Consider the following 21,778-nt stretch of genomic DNA (forward strand, 5'->3'; position numbering starts at 1 on the left):
TTGTTTGATTCTTATTTGCTGACAAATTGGTTTTACCAACTTTATATAACTAAAGAGTGAAAAGTGAATACATAGACTAATATTTATTTCATAGTCACACTAAATGAACTGCGTTTTGTTATGCATTCAATAACTTTGTAGGAGTTTGAATAATCAAGAAAGAATTAATTCAAACTTTTTGTATAAATAAATATGAAGTGATAAACGTTTTGACATTATAATTAAATAGTACACTAGTAATTTTTTAAATATAAATAATTCCACCATCTTCAGTGATATTTCAAAATAACAAAACTCAATAATTGTCAAACTTTACAATGTATTTTGAGGTTATGCCTAATGTCACTGCGGTATGATCTTCGAGGTTAGATTCTAACGTTGTTTTTGTTTATAAATTTTATAATTCACAAGAATTTATTAAAATGGTTAAAAAGAAGATTGACAACAGAATAAGGGTTATGATAGAGAATGGAGTCAAGCTGGGCCACCGTACTATGTTTCTGTTGGTTGGAGATAAGAGCAGAGATCAAGTAGGTTAACTTTAAGGTTCTGTGTGTGTAAGTGTGTTTAAAGATAGCCTTTCACGGTATGAGATGGAGGCTTATTGAGTTTAAATATTACATACTGTGCCCATTATCCTGGATGTACAAACATAAAGGTGCTAATCATGAATGCAGTAGAAAATTGAGTACTTTTTGTGTGGATTACATTTCATCATGTATTTGTGTTTTTTTTAAAGGTGCCAATACTTTATGATATTTTGGTGAAATCAACAGTCAAGTCTAGACCAACAGTTCTCTGGTGCTACAAAAACAAAGATGAAGCTATAAGCAAGTAAGTAATTAAATAAGGAAAGTTATTTGTATGCTCTTAACAAATATATAATTTTAAATTTTACATGTAAATTACAGTCACGGTCGTAAACGGGCAAAGAAAATAGCAGCTGGTAAATTGGAGGTGTCGGAAGAATCACTTTTTGATGCGTTCAGGGTAGCAACCACCATCCATGGACGGTATTACTCCGAGAGTCATGCTATGCTCGGTCAGACATATGGAGTGTGTGTGTTACAGGTGACTCTACTTTGAATACTCGTTTATGTTTGTGGCTAAAAACAGTGACTTTAGTATAAGTTCATAATTGCTCATTTCTATCAAAGTTATACTTTGTTTTTTCTTTAATTCGACTAAGCTGTCACATAATTGCTGATTAATAATAGCTAAGTATAACTTTATTTTTCCAGGACTTTGAAGCCCTAACGCCCAACTTGCTGGCCCGCACAGTGGAGACGGTTGAAGGAGGTGGACTTATCATATTCTTACTCAAGACCATGGACTCCTTGAGACAACTGCATTCCATTACTATGGATGTCCATTCAAGGTTAGTTGCAATCCTTATTTGTACCTAACCCATTTCTTCTCAATACAATGTAAAGTGTCATTCTATAGAACTTGCTATGTAAACAAACCGCCATATTGAAATTGTCTCTGAATGATGAATTTACTAGTGACTTGTTTACATAGTTAGCAAGTTCCATAGAATGACACTTTAGTTTAAAAGAGTGCCAATTGCCATTATGCCTGAATGACAACTTTTTTGATAGGTTGAATTTTTGGTTTGTGACACAAATAAAACAGAGATTAATAGATATTGTTTGAAAAGTTAGCTATTTGTAGGTAATCACAGCCAACATGTCTGGGGGCGAGGCACATCTACATATTGAGGGGACCTGATGCCAGTGAATGAATTTTCATTAAAACTATTATAAGTATTTTTTTAATATTACTTTAAAAAAAAATAATTTAAATGGGTAACACTGTTTCTATTGTTAATTAAACAGTTGGGATTTATACAAATGAAATGATAAAATATAACAAATCTTTAAATATTGTAATGTTTCAGATTTAAAACTGAGGCTCACGACACAGTAGTGAACCGTTTCAACGAGAGGTTCCTCCTGTCCCTTGCCGATAATCCCCGCTGCCTCATCCTGGACGACAACCTCACGGTGCTGCCGGTCTCCTCTAAAACGGCGCAAGTGGAACCTGTCAATGTTACACCGGAGGTATAATCAGACTACACATGTTGACACACATTGAATTTTATAACTAAGTTTTGGTTTTTATTGTGAATTTAAAAAATATTTAATCTTAATACCATTCCAATTAGCTGACCAAGGGCGGGTTTACATTCAGCAAGCTGTACCCGCACCTTTTTCATTACTTACACAATTTGTTGCACAATGTTTAGATAAATACTGTACTTACTTCATGTACCTAAGATGGACTAATTACCTACCTAACCCTTATATTATACCTAAGAACTGATGTAAAAAGTAATGAAATAAATGCATTTGTATTTGTATTTGTAAATCTAGTTAAATAGATAAAAAATGAGCAATTTATCACAATACATTGGAAACTTAAAGGCTTCGTCACACAGGCGCGTTTTCCGGGCGCGGCGTGAGCGGGACGTGAGCGTTTTATATGTAAAAGCGGCGCGCCCCGCTCACGCCGCGCCCGAAAAACGCGCCTGTGTTACGAACCCTTAAAAAAATATATGGGGATAATAAAAAAAAATTAAGACCTTAAAGATTAAAAAAAAAATTAACTTCCAAATCATTCGTAATAATTCGATTCGTAAACGATTTGTAAACCACTTGTCTTTATAAATTCTTAGTCTTTAAGAGCAACCACTGTACTATACTTTTCTCAATAAATTATTTGTATTTGTGTATCACCATGATTCTTATATCTATTTCAGCGCACCAACCCTAAGCTGACGGAACTAGTGTCGTCTCTGTCCGACACGCCGCCCGCGGGGCCTCTTGTCGCTCTCTGTCGCACCTACGACCAGGCGACGGCTCTTATAGCCATTATTGACACATTGGCTTCAAAAACTTCCAGGTATTTTACCAACTAATCCTATGCGGAGTGGTATTACTTCTCGCGATGGACGGGAAATATGTGACGTTATCTATGAAAAGGGACCTTATTGTCGATGGCGCTTACGGCATTATTAACGATGCTCCGATATAAATACAATGCCCCACGACGCTGTGCGGCGTAAGCGCCATCGACAATAAGGTCCCTTTTCATAAATAATGTCCCATATTATATTGCTTGGAACTTCAACTTCAACATTTATTCAGCAAACAGGCCACAAGGGCACTTTTACACGTCAACATTGAATTTACATACAAGCAAAAAATAAATAATTCACCAACAATTATAAAATACAACTAACTGCAACTATCAAATCAAACTAACGTATTACAATTACTTAGAGATGTATAAGGTCTCTCAATGTCGAATTACATAAAAAAAAAACTATAATTTTAATACAAATAAAAAAAAAACAGATACATGGAAAAAAAAATCTAAGGAAGAATATGTATTTTATGATTTATGGATTTTTTTCTATGTATTTATCTATATCAAGTTTTGTAATAATGTTTGTTATAGGCCTCCCCACTGCCTAACAGCCGCCCGAGGCCGCGGCAAGTCGGCCTGCCTCGGCCTCGCGGTCGCCAACGCCGTAGCACTCGGCTATGTCAACACTCGGCTACGTCAAGTTTTGTAATAATGTTTGTTACAGGCCTCCCCACTGCCTAACAGCCGCCCGAGGCCGCGGCAAGTCGGCCTGCCTCGGCCTCGCGGTCGCCGCCGCCGTAGCACTCGGCTACGTCAACATCTACGTCACGTCTCCCCACCCCGAGAACCTGATCACCCTCTTCGAGTTTGTGTTGAAAGGGCTGGATGCCTGCTTATACCAGGAGCATATAGATTATAATATATTGAGATCCACGAACCCGGATTTTAAGAAGGCGATTGTGAGGATCAACATTGCTAGGAATTCGAGGCAGACTGTTCAAGTAAGTGTTGGCTGAATTCTAATGGCTTTACACAAAGATTAATCTAAGAAAAAGCGTTATTTCGAGTTAAACGGCTGAAGAAGGACGTTTTGTGGTAACTGAATTGTCATATGTCAACTATTGACAAACAGATTTGTCATACAAAACAATACAAAAGGTAATCAAGTGTAATCACGGTTCATATCCCGGTCGATATAAGTCTAGTGAAACTAACCGTGAATCATTCAAAACTGTTAGATTTGTCATACTCCAACCTTAGTCAAATAATACGACATGCATTGATTGAATAGTTTCCACTTTATTAGTGTCAAGTTAAAACGAGCCCAGTTATTTAAAAAAAAATGGCGTTCGTCGCTAATAGCATCAGCGTCAAACAAATTCGCTCGGCGCTTTCATGAGATAGATTGACTTATTTAGTCATATAATATAACTAGCGACCCGCCCCGGCTTCGCACGGTTTAACAAATTATACATAAACCTTCCTCTTGAATCACTCTATTTAAAAGAAACCGCATCAAAGTCCGTTCCGTAGTTTTAAAGATCTAAGCATACATAGGGACAGACATCCAGCGGGAAGCGACTTTGTTTTATACTATGTAGTGATATAATATAATAATACTTTTTTCACCTCAGCAGCTCGAACAAGGGTACTTTGCTACTTGAAAACAGTGAGCAAAATCGCATTTTGCTCACCGAGTGAGACAAAATGACCAAAATGCGATTTTGCTCACTCAGTGAGCAAAATGCGATTTTGCTCACTGTTTTTAAGTAGCAAAGTACCCTTGTTCGATTTGCTGAGGTGAAAATTTAATTGTTGGTATATCTTAAGAAAACATGAGTGAATAGAGGTAAGTGATGAAGAAGGAATACATTTTTCGGGTTCTCTAATATGTTCTCACTGCCGAGGTGAAAAATGTTGTGTACTACACGAGATCAAAGTTATTTTCATCTCGTGCGCTTTTGAGTCCCTTACTACGCTCAAGATTCTAAATTAGAATCTATTATAGAATCTTTCGCTTGCACGGGAATCAAAATAAGCACTCGAAGAAATATCAAACTTTGATCTCTTGTTGTACAAATAACTATTCCATTCCAGTACATTACACCAGACGACCACTCGCTGCTAAGCGCCGCCGACCTCGTACTAGTGGACGAAGCGGCTGCCATACCCATCACGCACGTATCTGCGGCCGCTACCAAGGCACCGCTGGCGTTGCTATCGTCGACGGTTTCTGGGTACGAGGGAACGGGCCGCGCGCTCTCTTTGAAACTATTCGCGATGTTACAGACGAAACACGACGCTCCAGCACCGGTAAGAAAGTTTTATAACCTCGTACCAGGCATGTCTCACTCCGCGATTTCGTCGCGTCGCTACGAGTACCTAAAGGTACATGCGACCCACCCCAATTTTGGTGTCTAGTCATAATAGCCAGCCGCGCACCGCTACGGAACGGACGCCTGCTCGCGCTTGCGCCACCTAGCGGTCATATTTGTCGTAGACGCGTTTTGTTAGAGAGTGAATCTTCTGTACCTAGTACTAATATTTATTCTATGCTCATACTCGTACCACTGTATCTAGATATCAGATCAGATGTCATTGAACCGCGTTCAAGTCACCGCTGGCCAGCTCGTGATGTTTCAGACGAAACGTGCTTCCTCATTTGAAATATGGTGCTCTTGTAAAGTAAAATTATGTTTATAACCCATTATCTGCTAATCAATATCGTTGGACCGCTACCAGGGTTCGAAATTATCCAGATAATTATAGTCTTTGATAATTATAGAAATAATTATCCCAGGTATGGATGGTGCTATATTTATTTCCTTTGAATTCTTTGATAGTAAAAAATAATGATTGGGGCGTTTTTTATATTTTAGGTTATTATCAAATCGATAAATATCAGGCATAAAAATCACAATAATTATCAAGATAACTATCATTGATAATTATTCTTTCGAATCCTGACCGCTACAAAGACACCGCTGACTCAGATGCAATATTATCATTCTTTTTCCATCGATATTGCCTCCTGCAGGCTTTAAAAATATGCTATACCTTTCAGATAAAGCTAGAAGAGCCTATCCGTTACCGCTCCGGCGACCCTGTGGAAGCCTGGCTCAACTCTTTACTATGCTTGGAGTCCCCCGCACCCCCGGTAGGGGTCGGAGCACCCCCCCCGGCGGCCTGCGAACTGTTCCGAGTGAACAGAGACGCCCTATTCTGCTACCATAAGGCTGCTGAGGCGTTCCTGCACAGACTTGTCGCTATATACGTCGCTAGTCACTACAAGGTTAGTTCGGAAGCGTGCCTAAACTCTTTATTACTAAAGTCCATTTTTTTATTCGGTAGACTGAAATGACAGTTAATAGTATGGAATGACATTTCATGTTCATACTGTTAACTGTCATTTCAGTCTACCGAATAAAAAAATAGACTTTAGTGGCTCTGTGAGCTGTAGACCTCGCGAGCAGAGCTTAAAACTGAATAAATGTATGGCTCTGTTGTTTAGAAGAATTTAGAGAATTTAATTTGACAATAAAAACTTAACTATCGAATCGCTACGGTAGTGTTTTCTATAATCTGTATGTAGGCGTGGCTCACTCCGCGATTTTGTCGCGTCGCTACAAGTACCTAAAAGTACATGCGGCCCACACCAATTTTGGTGTCTAGCCATAGTAGTGCCCGCGCACCGCTACGGAACGGACGCCTACTCGCGCTTGCGCCACCTGGCGGTCATATTTGTCGTAATAGTGAGTGAATCTTCTGTACCTAGTACTATTATTTATTCTGTGGTAAGGGTCACAGCGCCATCTTCAACGGCCTGCAAACTGTTCCGTATACAAAGACGCCCTGAACTGCTACTAGTACTAGAAGCTGAGGCTTTATTTATTTATTTCAATTCCAGTTACATAACAAAAACAGTTACTAATTCACGGTTAGTTTCACTATACTTATATCAACCGGGACATGAACCGTGATTACCTTTTGTATTGTTTTCGAGCTCCCGATATTTCGACGCAGTTACATGCATCTTGGGTTCAGTTACTGAAGACGGGTTCAGTTACCCGTGAACAAGGCATATGAACAAATAAAAATTAATGGTACATACCATACTATAAACACACAGTTAACTTAACCATTTATAAACCTTATTGCAAACACATAAGGTGCACGAATGGTCAGAAAGAGTGTTATAACACTTAAACAAACCTTCAAGAAAAGAGCGTACTCTCATCTTAAAGGCCGGCAACGCGCTTGCAACCCTTATGGTGTTGCGGGTGTCCATGGGCGGCGGTGATCGCTTACCATCAGGTGATCCGTCTGCTCGTTTGCCTCCTATATCATATAAAAAAAAACACTGAAAACCAATCGTTATATCATTTCAGAACAGCCCCAACGACCTTCAACTCTTGGCAGACGCTCCTGCGCACAACTTGTTCGTTTTACTCGCGCCCACCCCGCCCAATGCTACGTCTATGCCTGAAGTACTCTGTGTGGTACAGTTGTGTCTCGAGGGCAACATATCTGATAAGTAAGTATTGGTAAAATCTTCGACGTGTTCCGATAGAAATTCTATATTTTAGCCCCATTGTTCATAAACGTCGTTTGTCCCTCTCTATGGCATAACGACAGATAGGGACAAACGACGATCATCAACTGATTAAGTTAGCTGCCGTTTATGAATAACGCCATAAATTTGTAATATACCCACCTGGATTCAAATGCCTTTAGAGGACACATTCCAACATTTGTTTTTAACTTTTATTACAGACCAAGACAAGCTTCCAAATTCTAAAACAAAATAAAAGTTTCTGGGTACCAGCCGCGCTACCCGTCCCTCTTTTATTAACATACATAGTTAGAAAAAGACGGGTAGTCTATCTCGCCGCGAGATACTGTCGCGCCAATCATGTGCTAGGGGTGCAGGACACGACATAATGTTTGCAGACTCATTATGAATATCATCTAATACCTTAACTAATATCGTACCCAATAAGGCCACTCAGCAAGCTTCGTGGCCTTAACACGATACTCGACTGAAAAGCTCTCCATTATATCACGAGTATAATAGTTATTTACGATACAAGTGCAAAAAAGAGGAAATTCGGAACGAGTGGCGATAAATTAAAACACGACCGAAGGGAGTGTTCTAAATCGACACGAGTTGCGAATTACTTATTCGCACGTGTATCGTACAACGTTTTACAGTACATATGACCCTTTAAAATTTGACATTCGCACGAAAAGTGCTATTTTACGCACTAGTGCGGGTAAATATTGTTATTTTTTTTTTTTTTTTTGAAATGTATAAAACGTGATAGCATTGTGTGAAATTGCGCGCAAAGTTTGATATATTGTTTATTCCATTTCTATCTGTGAGTACCTGTAATTGGCTTTGTATTGTTACCTAAATCTGTATAATGTTTTTGTAGCTGTTGGTACTCCTGAAAAATAAAAATAAATAAATAAATAAAATAAATAGGACCATATATGTACTGTAAAATATTTTTTTTTTACGTTGTTACTTTATGAGTCTAATGAACCATAATATCTCAGATCAGTCCGCGACAACCTCGGGCGCGGTCGTAAAGCGGCAGGCGACCTGATCCCTTGGAACATCTGCGAGCAATTCGGAGACAGGGACTTCCCCAAACTGTCCGGCGCCAGAATAGTGAGGATAGCCACGCACCCGTCTTACCAGCGGGTATGTACAAACAGCAAATATACAGCCTTATCACGAAAGGCATAAGGTCCACCAAGACAAGCAAGACAAATTATTTATTTGTAAACATAGGTGTTGGATAGGTACAAAAAGTATTCGAGAACGCTATGTTTCGCCGGCAGGCATACAAATTTGAAATTAGGTATACAGGTCACCGATGTACAGTTAACAGTGTGGGCGATGGTGCAGTCACATTCCATTGATTACGTTAAGCGTTTCAGGTTTACTGTGGCCATTTCGTAGTGTAAAGCTTTGGATTCCTCCGAAAACGGTGCCGTCATATGACGGCCGTCATATAGCGGCAGCAAAAGAGCCGTCTTTACGGTGGCGACATGTGGAAAGTACCACGGCGTCATAACACACCGTCAGCCACCAAGGTCAAAGCGGCAAATTTGAAAAATGTAGGCGCGAAGGGATATAGTCCCATAGAAAATTTGAATTTCGCGCCTTTTTCTACTGACAAGATTTGCTTGACCATCTATAATTTACTTGGAGGATGAAATATCATCAGAAGAGGAAAGTAATCGTAGTACGGAATCATTTATTCAAATCTCGTGTCATTTATTCAAAATGGCGTCACCGCTATCTAATAAAACGTTCACGAAACTATCGACAAGGTCATGGCGGCCGTCATCCAAATGAAGGCACCGCTTTATTACGTTACGTTGACAATCAACGCCGTCTAGGAAACCGCGCCATCTTGTTTACATAGACAACGTTCTAGTGACGTCATTCACCGCTATATTACGGCCGTAATATGACGGCACCGTTTTCGGAGAAATCCAAAGCTTAAGCATCGACAAATCTAATTAGTTTGAATCCTAAAAGGTTCAAGTTACCATACCCTGTTGTAGGACTTGACGCAGGCAATTCTGTTTACGAAAACAACATTTTATATTATAAGATGAAGGAAATAGGATCCCTAGATTAAAATATCCTTTGATAATTTGTACGCCAGTTCAATTAGACTTATTGGTACAGTCGCCATCAGGTATATCGGAGCTGCCAAGGTGTTCAAAAATATCTAAACACGCACTCTAGCGCCTTGACAATAGAGGCGTGTTCAGATATTTGTGAGCACCTTGGCCGCTCCGATATATCTGATGGCGACTGTACGAGTTGGGAATCGGGCCCACGATCTTTCACCACCAGACCTTTACCAGCATTCAGGTCTTTCGAAACATAAAGTGATTTTATTTGGTTGTGTATTTTCTTTACCGATACCTTAAAGAAAATACATAACTAAGTCAGTCGATATATTTAGATAGATAAATAACATTAGAACAGTCAAAGTTTAAGTTACAATTATTATTTAAGCTTTGTTTCTCGCACATCCGTTATAAAATTGACTTTTCTTTTGTTATATTTTCACGATGTGTGATCCCTTATGGGGAAAAGCCTCCTTCATCTTTTTCCATTTCTCTTTGTCTATAGCATTATTCTTCCAAATCTTTCCTGCAATTGCTATGATGTCGTCAACTCATCTTTTTCTTTGTATCCCTGAGTTTCGTTTACCCAGTTAAAGTTTAAGTTGAGAAAGCCTTATATTTGAAACAGATGGGTTACGGCAAGCGAGCGTTGCAACAGCTGGCTTCATACTACACGGGTGACATCCCCTGCTTGGACGAGCAGCATTCTGACTCTGAAGAAATGCTCGACAGACGGGGCGACCTGCACACGGAGACTATTGTACCCAGGTGAGTGAACCACCATCAATAATAGATAAACTATAAAGGAGTATCTTAATATTGTTAATTAAGTCCTAGTTATTTAGTTTTTATGTATATTGATGTGCCCCAACGGGGTTTATGCTGGAACGTATAAATACTTTAAAATCTTGTAAAACCCATATATGCAAAAAATAAATTATAAATTATGAACTACTCTGTGAGCAGTAAATCTCGCATTCCGCCGCTTCGACATTTTGATAAATTCCCGATAAAAATTATATTTAATTCTTGAACCTTCTCACAAATTTTCACGAGAATCGGTTGATAAATACGACCTGTGGACGAGAAAATCCGGACATAATACGAAAGCATTTTTGTCCAAGCTTAAACGGAGACATTCGCTAGCGCTCGGTCGAAAATAAAGAATAAAGGTCCCTTACTCTTAGAATACCTAGAAAGCCAAGCAGTCGCACTTAAAATCGAATACTCAGTGCCAGCGGGTTTAAAAATGTGCTTAAATGCTGCCTGTGGCTCTTTTTAGGGTTCCGTACCCAAAGGGACCCTAGCTATTACCAAGACTCCACTGTCCGTTCGTCTGTCTGTCACCACTGTCACCAGGCTGTATCTCATGAACCATGCTAGCTATCATGACAGTTGGAATTTTCATAGATGATGTATTTTTAAGGCTCGAAAACAATACAAACGGCAATGTAGGTCTTATTGTAAGAAATATTATAGTAATCTTGTTTGTAAACGACTGTTTGTTTCTTAAATAAATAAATAAAAATAAAATAAAATGTTTGTTGCCGCTATAACATGAAATACTAAAAAGTACGGAACCCTCGGTGGGCGACTCCGACTCGCACTTGTCCGGTTTTTTGTCAGGCATCAGGAGCCGTGTTTGCTGTGTCCGACGCTTAGAGGTAATTCAATATTACCTCCATATTTTACTAAAAAACTGTATTTCCTAAAATACTGTATTGTATGTATTTTCTTCTTTTAGGGCAAAACCGCCAACTCTCCTTAAGCGGCTATCGGAAGTGCAAGCAGAGCACTTAGACTACCTGGGAACCAGTTTCGGCCTCACAGAAGATCTTCTCAAATTCTGGAAGTCTCAGAAATACGTGCCAGTTTATTTAAGGTAAGTTTTCTATTTACTAATTTATATTAAAAAAAAATTGTATGACGGGAGGCTCTCTTATGGTTTGGCCAAGTTTTGTGTTGAAATTTTGAAGACAAGAGCCAACCACATTAAGAAATACAAGTTCTAGGAATCACACAGGTTCACAAAAGTTTCTTCGAATGATCTAACAGCTCCTAAGTGTACATTTTCGGCATGACCTAACTACATCTCACTTAGGCATCCATTTTATTTACATACTATAGTATTATTGAAATCGACCACTCTCAACCACTATCGGTTACGCTCAAAATTTTCAAAGATGGCAGCACTGAGGCGGGCACAAGGCGGTCAAGAACGACCGGGGCCTGAGATGTCCAGTAAAGCTTTGGATTCCTCCGAAAACGGTGCCGTTATATGACGGCCGTCATATAGCGGCCGCAAAAGACGGCCGTCTTTACGGTGGCGACATGTGGAAAGTACCACGGCGTCATAACACAACGTCATCCACCAAGGTCAAAGCGGCAAATTTGAAAAATGTAGGCGTGATGGGATAACGTCCCATAGAAAATTTGAATTTCGCGCCTTTTCCTAGTGACAAGATTTGCTTGATCATCTATAATTTACTTGGAGGATGAAATATCATCAGAAGAGGAAAATAATCGTAGTACGGAATCATTTATTCAAATTTCGTGTCATTTATTCAAAATGGCGTCACCGTTATCTAATAAAACGTTCACGAAACTATAGACACCGTCATGACGGCCGTCATCTTACGTTACGTTGACAGTCAACGTAACGTAACGCTGTCTAGGAAACCGCGCCATCTTGTTTACATAGACAACGTTCTAGTGACGTCAGTCAACGCTATATAGCGGCCGTAATATGACGGCACCGTTTTCGGAGGAATCCAAAGCTTAAAAGGGCTCACTGTAAACAGTTAAGCTTTGGATTCCTCCGAAAACGGTGCCGTCATATTACGGTGCCGTTATATTATTAGCAATGTACTGCAAATTAAAGTAGGGTAACACTCAAAGAGCAGAATTGTGCTAAGAAAAGCAGCAATGTACATCGAACCAAAACGTGTTTATTTTCCGCCCTTCATACGTCAGTTCGAGTGAATTATCATAACCTCAAATTTTAGTAATGTTTACCGTCAACGAGCATGATTGTACATTGTAGGCACCTTAGCTTTGCTTGCGGTCATGCATAATCGGTATTTAATGGTGACAGCAGAGATTTCTCTTGAAATAGAAACGATTCAGAATGTAAACAATAAGATGATGGCTGTCATTCACGATCCACATTCCACAGATAACACACAGATGACACGCGATTTTGGAATTATTCGAACACAGTGTTGCTAACCCGCGATTTTTCAAATTTGCCGCCTTTTACTACTGACAAGATTTGGTTGATCCAGTATAATTATCAATCCTCAGCCAAAAAGCGAACGAGTTGACCGGCGAGTACTCGTGCATAATGCTCCGCGCGCTCGGAGACAACTCGTGGCTGGCGGCGTATAGCGCGGACTTCAGAACACGTTTGACCAGGTTATTAGGGCGCAGTCTGCGCGCCCTACCCGCCGCGCTAGCCCTGCCCACGCTAGTCAACGAGAGCGTCAGCGTCGACAAACCTGGTAATATTGCCCAATACTCAATATCTTTATTGCAAATAAGGAAGAGTCCATGCAGTAGTGGATACACAGCAGGGATGTTGCGAACATCCGCATCCGCATCCGCAACCGCGGAACTTCCGCATTATTTTCAACATCCGCATCTGCATAAAATCGATGCGGAGCTTATGCGGATGCGGATGTCGAACAAGTCGGTACAGGAACGTCTTAGCGGCGGCGTAAGTGCTAGGTAATTTCGTCATTACCTATTTAACGAAATCGTCTAGATCCAGAAAAGTCGGCCAAGTTACTGTTTATTAAATATAACGCACCTATATTCTTCCTCAAATACTAAACGTTTCGTTTTTTTTTAAATAAAAAAAATACTAAAAATGTAATATTTGACGTTTTCTAAGTACCTAATCTTGACATCCGCATCCGCGGATGTGAGCCTTTAAATATCCGCATCCGCATCCGCATCCGCATCCGCATCCGCGGATGTCAAAAAATCTGCATCCGCAACATCCCTGATACACAGTATCAGACCAATTTAAACAGAACATGTCAAAAATATGGATAATAAATAACACATAATTAAAATTAAGATTGATGACGTTATACAGATTAATACAAGACATCAGAAAATTCTACAAATAATAATAATAACAGTCTAAAACAATTAAAATTTAAAGTAAAGGAGTGTGTTCAAGGTCTATGTTAATCATCAAATATCTTACCAAAGTATTCGTCCAAGTTATAGAATGGTCTACTTATTAATTGCCGATAAATGTTGCCATAAACAATGATTTATAACTCAAGATAGGTTATAGGCGTTCCAAAATTGAAACGCTTACCTTGTGACAAATTGGACAAGTTGCCTTTAGTCGCGGCTGGACAAGCGAGAAATGTGCACGAGCTAACGAGCTCCCGCACACCGAAAGAGAAAGAGACGAGTGTGACATTAGATGGATGGAATGAGAAAATTAATCAAAAATATCATTGGCCATAAAATGATGGACAGTCGCCATAAGCATCGGTCGCATATATCGCAGAGGCCAAAGTACTCAAAAATGTTTGTACATGCACTGCAGTCTTGATGATAGAGGCTTTGTTCAGATGTTAGTGAACACCTTGGCCGCTCCGATATATCCGATGGCGTCTGGACAAGCACAGAGCGTTAATGTTTATACACTGCTGTATCTACGCACATATCATTAGTGCTCTACACCGTGTTTTTTTTGATTTCCGTTAATTTCAAGGGTGCATTCCTGAGCTTAAATAAAGTAACTTTTTCAAAGACACCGATATTCTAATTAACTCCATTTCGGAGATAATCAATAATTTATTTTTTTGCTATAAGGCTTCTACAAGCGTGTACACTTGCCTTAGGGCCGGTTTACATATTGATTAGTGTTTAGAATGAATTCATACATTTGCTACAAAACTTAAGTACAATCTCGGTCGATCGATGTTCGTAATCACATTGATATGTCACAGATTTCAATTGTTTGGTTGTTACAACAACGCTATATGCTACATTTAATTAGTTTTTAAATATATATTTTTTTTGTAAAAAAAGCAAAAAAAATTTTTTTTTTTAAATTAACCATTCCATTTAGTTCTATTAAACGTACTTAACCATACCCTGAAGTTAACGGAATTCAATAAAAACACGGTGTATAATGCGTTCAGAAACCGTAGGAAATGACCACCTGTCCTAGGAAATGACTAGATTGTCTAATAGTAGTTCATGTAACTGTACATAATTAGGCATTAAAACACTGGTGTGATCCTATTAAGAAACTCACTTCGTTCGTTTCTTAAACCCACACTCCTATTTTAATGCCTTTCATTATGTAGCAGTCACATAAACTACTATTGGACAATCTAACAACTAGACATGTGTAATTAATGCTCGTAATATCACAAATGAGATATCTTTCGAACGCGTAATATGGCATTACGTATCACTACGAAAAATCAACCATTACTTCAAACATCACTCGTTACAGTAGCGCGAAGGACCGGCCAAAGCGCGCGTAATAGATTTGATTCAATATACATTGACGCGCCGATATGAATGGTCAGTTCAAGTATATACACAGTGCGCGTAATGTATAATGCCACGGGCGATAATGTCATGTTTGTTCGCCATGCCATCCCGTTATTGTTATCCCGCTCGCACTCGCACTCAGTGCTCGCTCGCTCTTCTTCTCGTGCCATTTCGCGCGCGCCCGAGCGCTGTTTACGTTCCGGTGATATATACCGAGTGATGAGTGATGTGATATCTCTGTGTAATGTTACGTTTTCGAAAACGTGATGTGATATATAATTACGTTTTGAAGCACTGTTTCGCGCATGTCTACTAACAACTGTTTGTTTTTATTTTCCAGCGCTCACGAAGGAATTAATCGGCCAACACTTATCCAATCACGATTTGGCACGGTTGGAGTCCTACTGCAGACAGCAGGCGGACTACAGGCTCATAACTGACTTACTAGCTCCCATAGCGACCTTAGTGTTCCATGCCAAAGTCGCTAGGTTGGATGCTGTGCAACAGGTATGGTTAAAATGTTAAAATATTTAGCTTATAATGACAGATTCCACTTTTATCTTTATATGTACTTTGTGCACTCGTATTTGCGTTATTTGACACTGACAACAGCAATAGAACGTAAAATATCTTGCACATCGAAATTACAAAGGAAGACAATTGCATTGCGAACGTTTACGTTCTACGTCTTTGTTTTTTTAATTTAGGGTTGGCCGGACACCACCGTTATGAATCGGTAGTCGTCTAAGTAAATCGATATAAATTTTTCATTTTAGGTCGCAACAATTCAATTCAATTCAATTCAATGTTTTATTCATAAAATATACATTTTACACGTCAAATTTTTAAACATTATTAAATCTAGGTAAATTTTGTTATAAATCATCCATATTACAATAATTTGATATTTATAACAAAGCTTTATTCAATTCATTATATCTTCTTATTATTATTTATTAACCATATAATTCTAGCTTTATTTAAATCTCAAATAGAAATTCACTAAACGTCACAATTCGATACCTCAGTCTAGGTGCCATTCAATCGTAATCGCTTGCTGTGACAATCGATTTGGGTTAGTTATATAGTTGTGTCAAATAACGCAATTAAGAATAATTCCACTATAGTTACTTTTATGCACGTGGTTGTGGTTTATGGTGCTTGCACACGGCGCAAGTAGCTGGAGTAAATAGGTCAGACTTGCGCGACTTGCACGAACTGTATGCTCAAGCTAAATAAGATGCGGACTACTTGCGTCTTTACTTACTCCGGAGGACAGATAGCGCGGGTCTCTTACGCCGCGGGTTTGCGCTGGTAAAATATTTGCACAAGATACATGCTCCGAGTGCAATGAAATTACATACTCACATAACTCAAAATAATTTAAACTCATTTTAATTTAACAAACTTGTCTTTAGGAAACGAGCCAACCAAAACATACTTTTAAATATCAAAATATTCAGTTTTAGAGTGAATCTCAAAAAAATCTTAGCAGTGTCAAAAGAGTATTATTATTATTGGGGTGGTATTGGGCCTTTGAGTGTCGCATCGACCAAGCATTGATCTAATGTGACGGTCCTTTAAAGTTTATACTAATGCCCGTTGCATCCAGAAAATTACAGATTCTTTGGGCCGTAATGTTCGTTAAGATTTGGTTTCCTCCGAAAGCGGTGCCGTCATATAGCGGCCGTAATATAGCGGTGAATGACGTCACTAGAACGGTGTCTATGTAAACCAAATGACGCGGTTTCCTAGAGGGCGGTGATTGACACCGTAAAGATCGGTTTTCCTAGAATAGCGGTGCCGTCATATAGCGGCCGTCTCCATACTAAATAAAACGGCTAAATATGGATGTCGTAGTATTTGTATGGAGATGGCCGCTATATGACGGCACCGCTTTCGGAGGAAACCAAAGCATAACGTCAAAAAGCGGTGCCGCCATCGTGAACGTTTTATTGGACAGCGGTGAAGCCGTTTTGTACTAAAATCTCTTTTCTGTATTTCTTTACCACGAGATTTGAATAAATGATCTTCCGTACTACGATTATTTTCCTCTTCTGATGATATTTCATCCTCCAAGTAAATTATTAAAGTTAAAGTTAAGTCTTTTTGCGGCCGCTATATGACGGCACCGCTTTCGGAGGAATCCAAAGCTTTAGAGTCAAAAGAGTAACTGTAACGTCATTCCGCAGGTGATATTCGTAGCCATGGGTTTCCAAATGAAGGAACCAGACGACATAGCCCAGGAGCTCGGCCTGCCCGGGTCGCAGATCCTCGCCAAGTTCTACGAGGCCTGCAAGAAAATCAACGCCAGCTTCAACACGGTGCTAGAACATTCTGTAGCCAAGGAAATAGGTAATGTCTGATATTTTGTAATAGTCAATTTGATTTGTTCCCTCTAGCCACCCTACAACCATCTCTCGCTAACGCACGCCGATTTTTGCGGGGAAAGGGCACGTCAAATGTATACGTAATGTAAAAATAGCCATGTCAGATAAACGTCAGTCCATACATTGTGTATGACCATTGGCCGCCTATTTTTGACAGAGGGGAACGCCTGTTAATGGCTACTCCCTTTGGTTATATCCTCTAAATGAAAGGGTGAACACATTGTTAATATAAAGCAGTTCATTAACAAATAAGGGCTCATTTAGACGGTGCGAGAACTGGCATGCGAGTTTCATTACATTGCGTCATTTGATCGGTCGGCCGAATTGACGTAACCTCAATGATCCGCAATGTAACTAAAATCGTATACGAGTTCTCGCACCGTCTAAACGAGCCCTAAGTCTTCCCCGTTGCTAATTAATTGTATTTCTTCTTTATCTAGGTATTGAAGACATGAGCGCCGAGGTAGACACGAACGGGCCAGTGAAGCAGAGTCTGAACGACGAACTTAGCAAGGCCGCTAAGGTAATTGTTTTGCTTGGTGTTTCAGCATTTTCCTTGTGGATGTTTAGGAATAAATGAGGTGAATATATTATAACTTTTATTTCATTGCACCTGAGGCTTATAATCTTTCTGGGACATTAAAATGTCACCAGTATTTATAGCTTCAGTACTCTCAGAGAATTAATAAATTCTATGTGATTCTTGTAAAACTTTTTTTTTGCAATTTTTGTAACTATTCTCTGCGAATGCGGCGTACTAACCGAGCTGACTGACTAAAAACAACTTGAGTGCAATTTGATACTTAATAAGATGGTGCTATTGAGAACGTGATAAGATGGTGAGGGATGTCAGAAGACTGATAAATGACAAAGAAAGTTATAAGAAATAATTCTATGAACGGTCAGTTACAGTTCAGAATACGAATATCATAATCTGAGAAACAAGTGTTAACCTTTTCCACGCCGTGTCAAACACAAAAGCTGTCACTCAGACGCCACATCATTGAAGTGTCAAAACTGAAGTTGAACCTTATGTATATGCACGTAGGTCGATGTTGCTCTGTGGTCTGTGACCGATTAATCGGTCTTTGGCGTTGAACCTACGGTGCAGATATATCGGTCATTGGCGTCCAAAAGGTTAAGTAAGTTAGTGAAGCGAATAAATAGCCAAGCAGATGGCGCTGGACCGCTTCGTACATTATTCGGTAACTATAGGTTGTGAAGCGTATGTGTAACTAGACAATCCAACAAAGAAAGGATGGCGCCTTAAGATCGGTTTTCCTAGGATAGCGGTGCCGTCATATAGCGGCCGTCTCCATACTAAATAATACGGCTAAATATGGATGTCGTAGTATTTGTATGGAGACGGCCGCCATATGACGGCACCGCTATCGGAGGATACCAAAGCTTTACAGCGCCATTTACTTTAGATTTACGAGTCGTTGCGACCACAATATTTTTCGCTACTTTCTCGTATACAACGGAATACAAACGAATAGGGTATTTGACTGTATTTAACACACAATTGACACAGTTTCTATTTTAAAACTCATATAAAACTATAAAGAGTAGGTAATTTGATCGTGACGTCACATGCTAGTGTTTCATATAAATTCCATAGTAGCAAAATCGTTTTGACAGTTCAAAAAAGAAACTTATTTGACTAGTAGTCAAATACCCTATACTACGATTCCTTTGTCTACGGTGCAGTGAAAGGTTAATTCTGATAATATTTAGATTACAATACTAATATTATGCGTGGTTCCAGGTTATTATTTAGGTAATTAGGGAAAAAACTTATGTTTGTAGTAAAAGTAAAAGTATATTTCCAGGAATTGGAACGCAAGCAACGCAAGGAGCTATCAAAGCTGATGGGTGAAGATTTGGCGCAATACCGCATTAAGGGCTCCGATATGGACTGGGGCCAAGCGCTCGGAGCTTCTAAGGCTAAAGGACTTGTCTCTGTTAAAAGGTATGTGTTGTCACTTCAATCATCTGTCTGTTTACCTCGTGATAGCTTGGCTCGTGATGGCGCTACTTTGTTATCAAAATGTGTATTTAAATATCTCTGAAATGGTTAATTTTTGAGAAATTCGGTCACTGAAGGGCTTGGACATCTATTTCAGTTTATAACTGCAGAAAATTCTTTATTTTTTGCATTGATTAGAAGCTCGTATAACGGCTCTACAAACTTACTTAAAAATGGAATACTTTCTCTGAATAAACTTGCTCTGAATAAAATATGTTTGTTTTGGTAGCGCTACGCTCTTAGCCGATCCCAGCGTTTTTCCGCTTTTTAGAGGAAAGCGACTACGAAAAGAGAACCCGCCGAGCGGGTGCCCGTCACTCAATGTGTTAATGAATGTGACAATAACTATAGTACTTCTTCAGTTCAATGAAATTTATACCATATTCAATTGGAACAGAGTTGCACTTCCTTTAATTCAATAAATTTTCAAACAAATAAAAATCAACTCTATTCCCTGCACTATAGGTTCAAACTCCAGTAGCAAATTTTGAGTTTTGCATTATATGGCTGGGCCTTATTAAAATTAAAAATGTAACTTCCAGCGGCGAGAAGCGGCTGGGCGATGACAGCAAGGAGTTGGACGATCTTCTAGAACGAGAGCCCAAGAAGAAGAAAAAGAGACACAGCCGCAAAGACGTGTGAATAAACTGATCGTTAGTACGACACGAGTTTCCTTTTAGCATTTAACCCTTAAATGCATAGTGATGCATTTATACACACAACATAAACATCAAATGTTATGCATTATTAAACAAATTCTATTTGTTCTTGTATATTATTTCAATAGTAAAACTAATAAATTTTCCGAATTATTACATAAATTTACGCAGTATTTTAATTTATAAAAGTTACATTTGTTTATAGACGTAATGTCGGAAAACTTGGAAAAACCTGGAAGTTGATGATTTTTAGTATGTGATTTTGGGCAGATTTTTCGGGGTTTGTAATTATTTTATATTTACAAATGTTTAGTTTGATGACCAAATTTCACAAAAGATGGCGCTCTTACTAACGCAAACTAGATAACATTAGTTCATCGTAGGATATACATATATAACTGTCAAATATAAGAATAAATGTTTTGGTAACGTAGCAACGTGTTTAATCAAAGTGGTCCTTCGAGCTGAGAACTAAAGTGGCTTAAGTAACATAGATAGTGCAATCAAAAGTGAACTTTAAGTGTAGTGTAATAGACTTTAATATCAAACTTAAGTATCAGTGACTTAGAACATTTAAAAACATAGAACACGTCAAAAAAATTTCACGTCAAACAAAACGAAAATATTTTTCCATCTGAATTTTTCAAAGTAACAACAAGATTTCCTAAAAATGTCTCAAGAAATACCGGGATTAATAGCGGAGCAAGAAAATATTTGTGATTTAATTGTCAAAGCGCAAGTGAACTTCAAGAAAACACCAAAAGCGAGATTAACAAGAGGATACATCAAGACAAGAAAAGAATCCATAGAAAATTATTTCAGTCAGTTCGTAGCAAACAATCGAGCCTTGATAAAAATATCAACACCGTCGGACAAAGCGAAATACGAATATTTCAAAGATGATGTATATTCAGCATGCGAAGAAATGTTTATAGATTTAAAAGCAGAGATGACCGACATGCTAGAGGGTTCGACGCCGTGTACGAGCAGCACTAATCCAACACCAAGCACAAGCAGTGATGACGTGAAGCTACCGAAAATAGATATAGCGAAGTTTACCGGTAACTACCAAGATTGGACTTCGTTTTACGACATGTTTACGTCACTCATCCACAACAAACAGAACTTGAGCAGCGTTCAAAAGATGCATTATTTAAAAAGCTACTTGTCTGGAGAACCTGCCCAACTGTTGGATCATCTAGCCGTCACTGAAACAAACTACGAATTGGCATGGCTCACGCTGCAGAACAGGTACAACAACAAGAGAGTTATTGTTAATTCAATTTTAAGCAAGTTGATGAATCAAAAGAAAATTCACGCGGGCACTGCTAAAGCCATTCGAGAGATATTAGATACAACTATGGAGTGCCTTAACAAGCTGCAAGTACAAAACATTAATACTAGTTCATGGGATACACTTATTATACACATCATTGTTGAGAAGTTAGACAACGAGACACATAAAGAGTGGGAAGAAGAAGCAAGTAACCTCAACCTCACAGAGTTACCTACAATGGTCATGTTCAAGAAGTTCTTAGAAAAGAGATTCCGAGTTTTAGAGATGATGCAACCTAGCCAAACAACGAACATGAACATGAAGAGTACCTACCGAAACATCCAGAGAGAACCTAACTTATTATTTATTA

General features: G+C 38.9%; 1 protein-coding gene across 1 annotated transcript; it reads left to right on the forward strand.

Annotated features, from left to right (window-relative positions):
* The first annotated feature begins 332 nt into the window (after nucleotides 1-332).
* On the forward strand, nucleotides 333-20,133 carry LOC134654557 (RNA cytidine acetyltransferase). The gene is made up of 19 exons (XM_063510013.1): nucleotides 333-530; nucleotides 740-834; nucleotides 912-1,071; nucleotides 1,242-1,378; nucleotides 1,901-2,063; nucleotides 2,762-2,904; nucleotides 3,596-3,872; nucleotides 4,969-5,184; nucleotides 5,936-6,163; nucleotides 7,260-7,405; nucleotides 8,431-8,578; nucleotides 10,154-10,293; nucleotides 11,270-11,407; nucleotides 12,829-13,025; nucleotides 15,395-15,561; nucleotides 17,247-17,409; nucleotides 17,885-17,967; nucleotides 19,277-19,416; nucleotides 20,016-20,133. Exons 1-19 carry the CDS (start codon nucleotides 423-425, stop codon nucleotides 20,113-20,115), a joined length of 2,949 nt encoding a protein of 982 aa, XP_063366083.1. The 5' UTR covers nucleotides 333-422; the 3' UTR covers nucleotides 20,116-20,133.
* The last annotated feature ends 1,645 nt before the right edge of the window (nucleotides 20,134-21,778 follow it).

Source organism: Cydia amplana, chromosome 15, assembly GCF_948474715.1.
Source record: "Cydia amplana chromosome 15, ilCydAmpl1.1, whole genome shotgun sequence".
In the NCBI taxonomy this organism is placed as follows: domain Eukaryota; kingdom Metazoa; phylum Arthropoda; class Insecta; order Lepidoptera; family Tortricidae; genus Cydia; species Cydia amplana.

Bases quoted from the DNA above. Each gene is read 5' to 3' on its own strand.
- LOC134654557 (XM_063510013.1), top strand. From the start codon at position 423: ATGGTTAAAAAGAAGATTGACAACAGAATAAGGGTTATGATAGAGAAT. The intron at 8,579-10,153 runs GTATGTACAAAC...TATTTGAAACAG, and splicing joins CGCACCCGTCTTACCAGCGG to ATGGGTTACGGCAAGCGAGC. The intron at 11,408-12,828 runs GTAAGTTTTCTA...ATCAATCCTCAG, and splicing joins TACGTGCCAGTTTATTTAAG to CCAAAAAGCGAACGAGTTGA.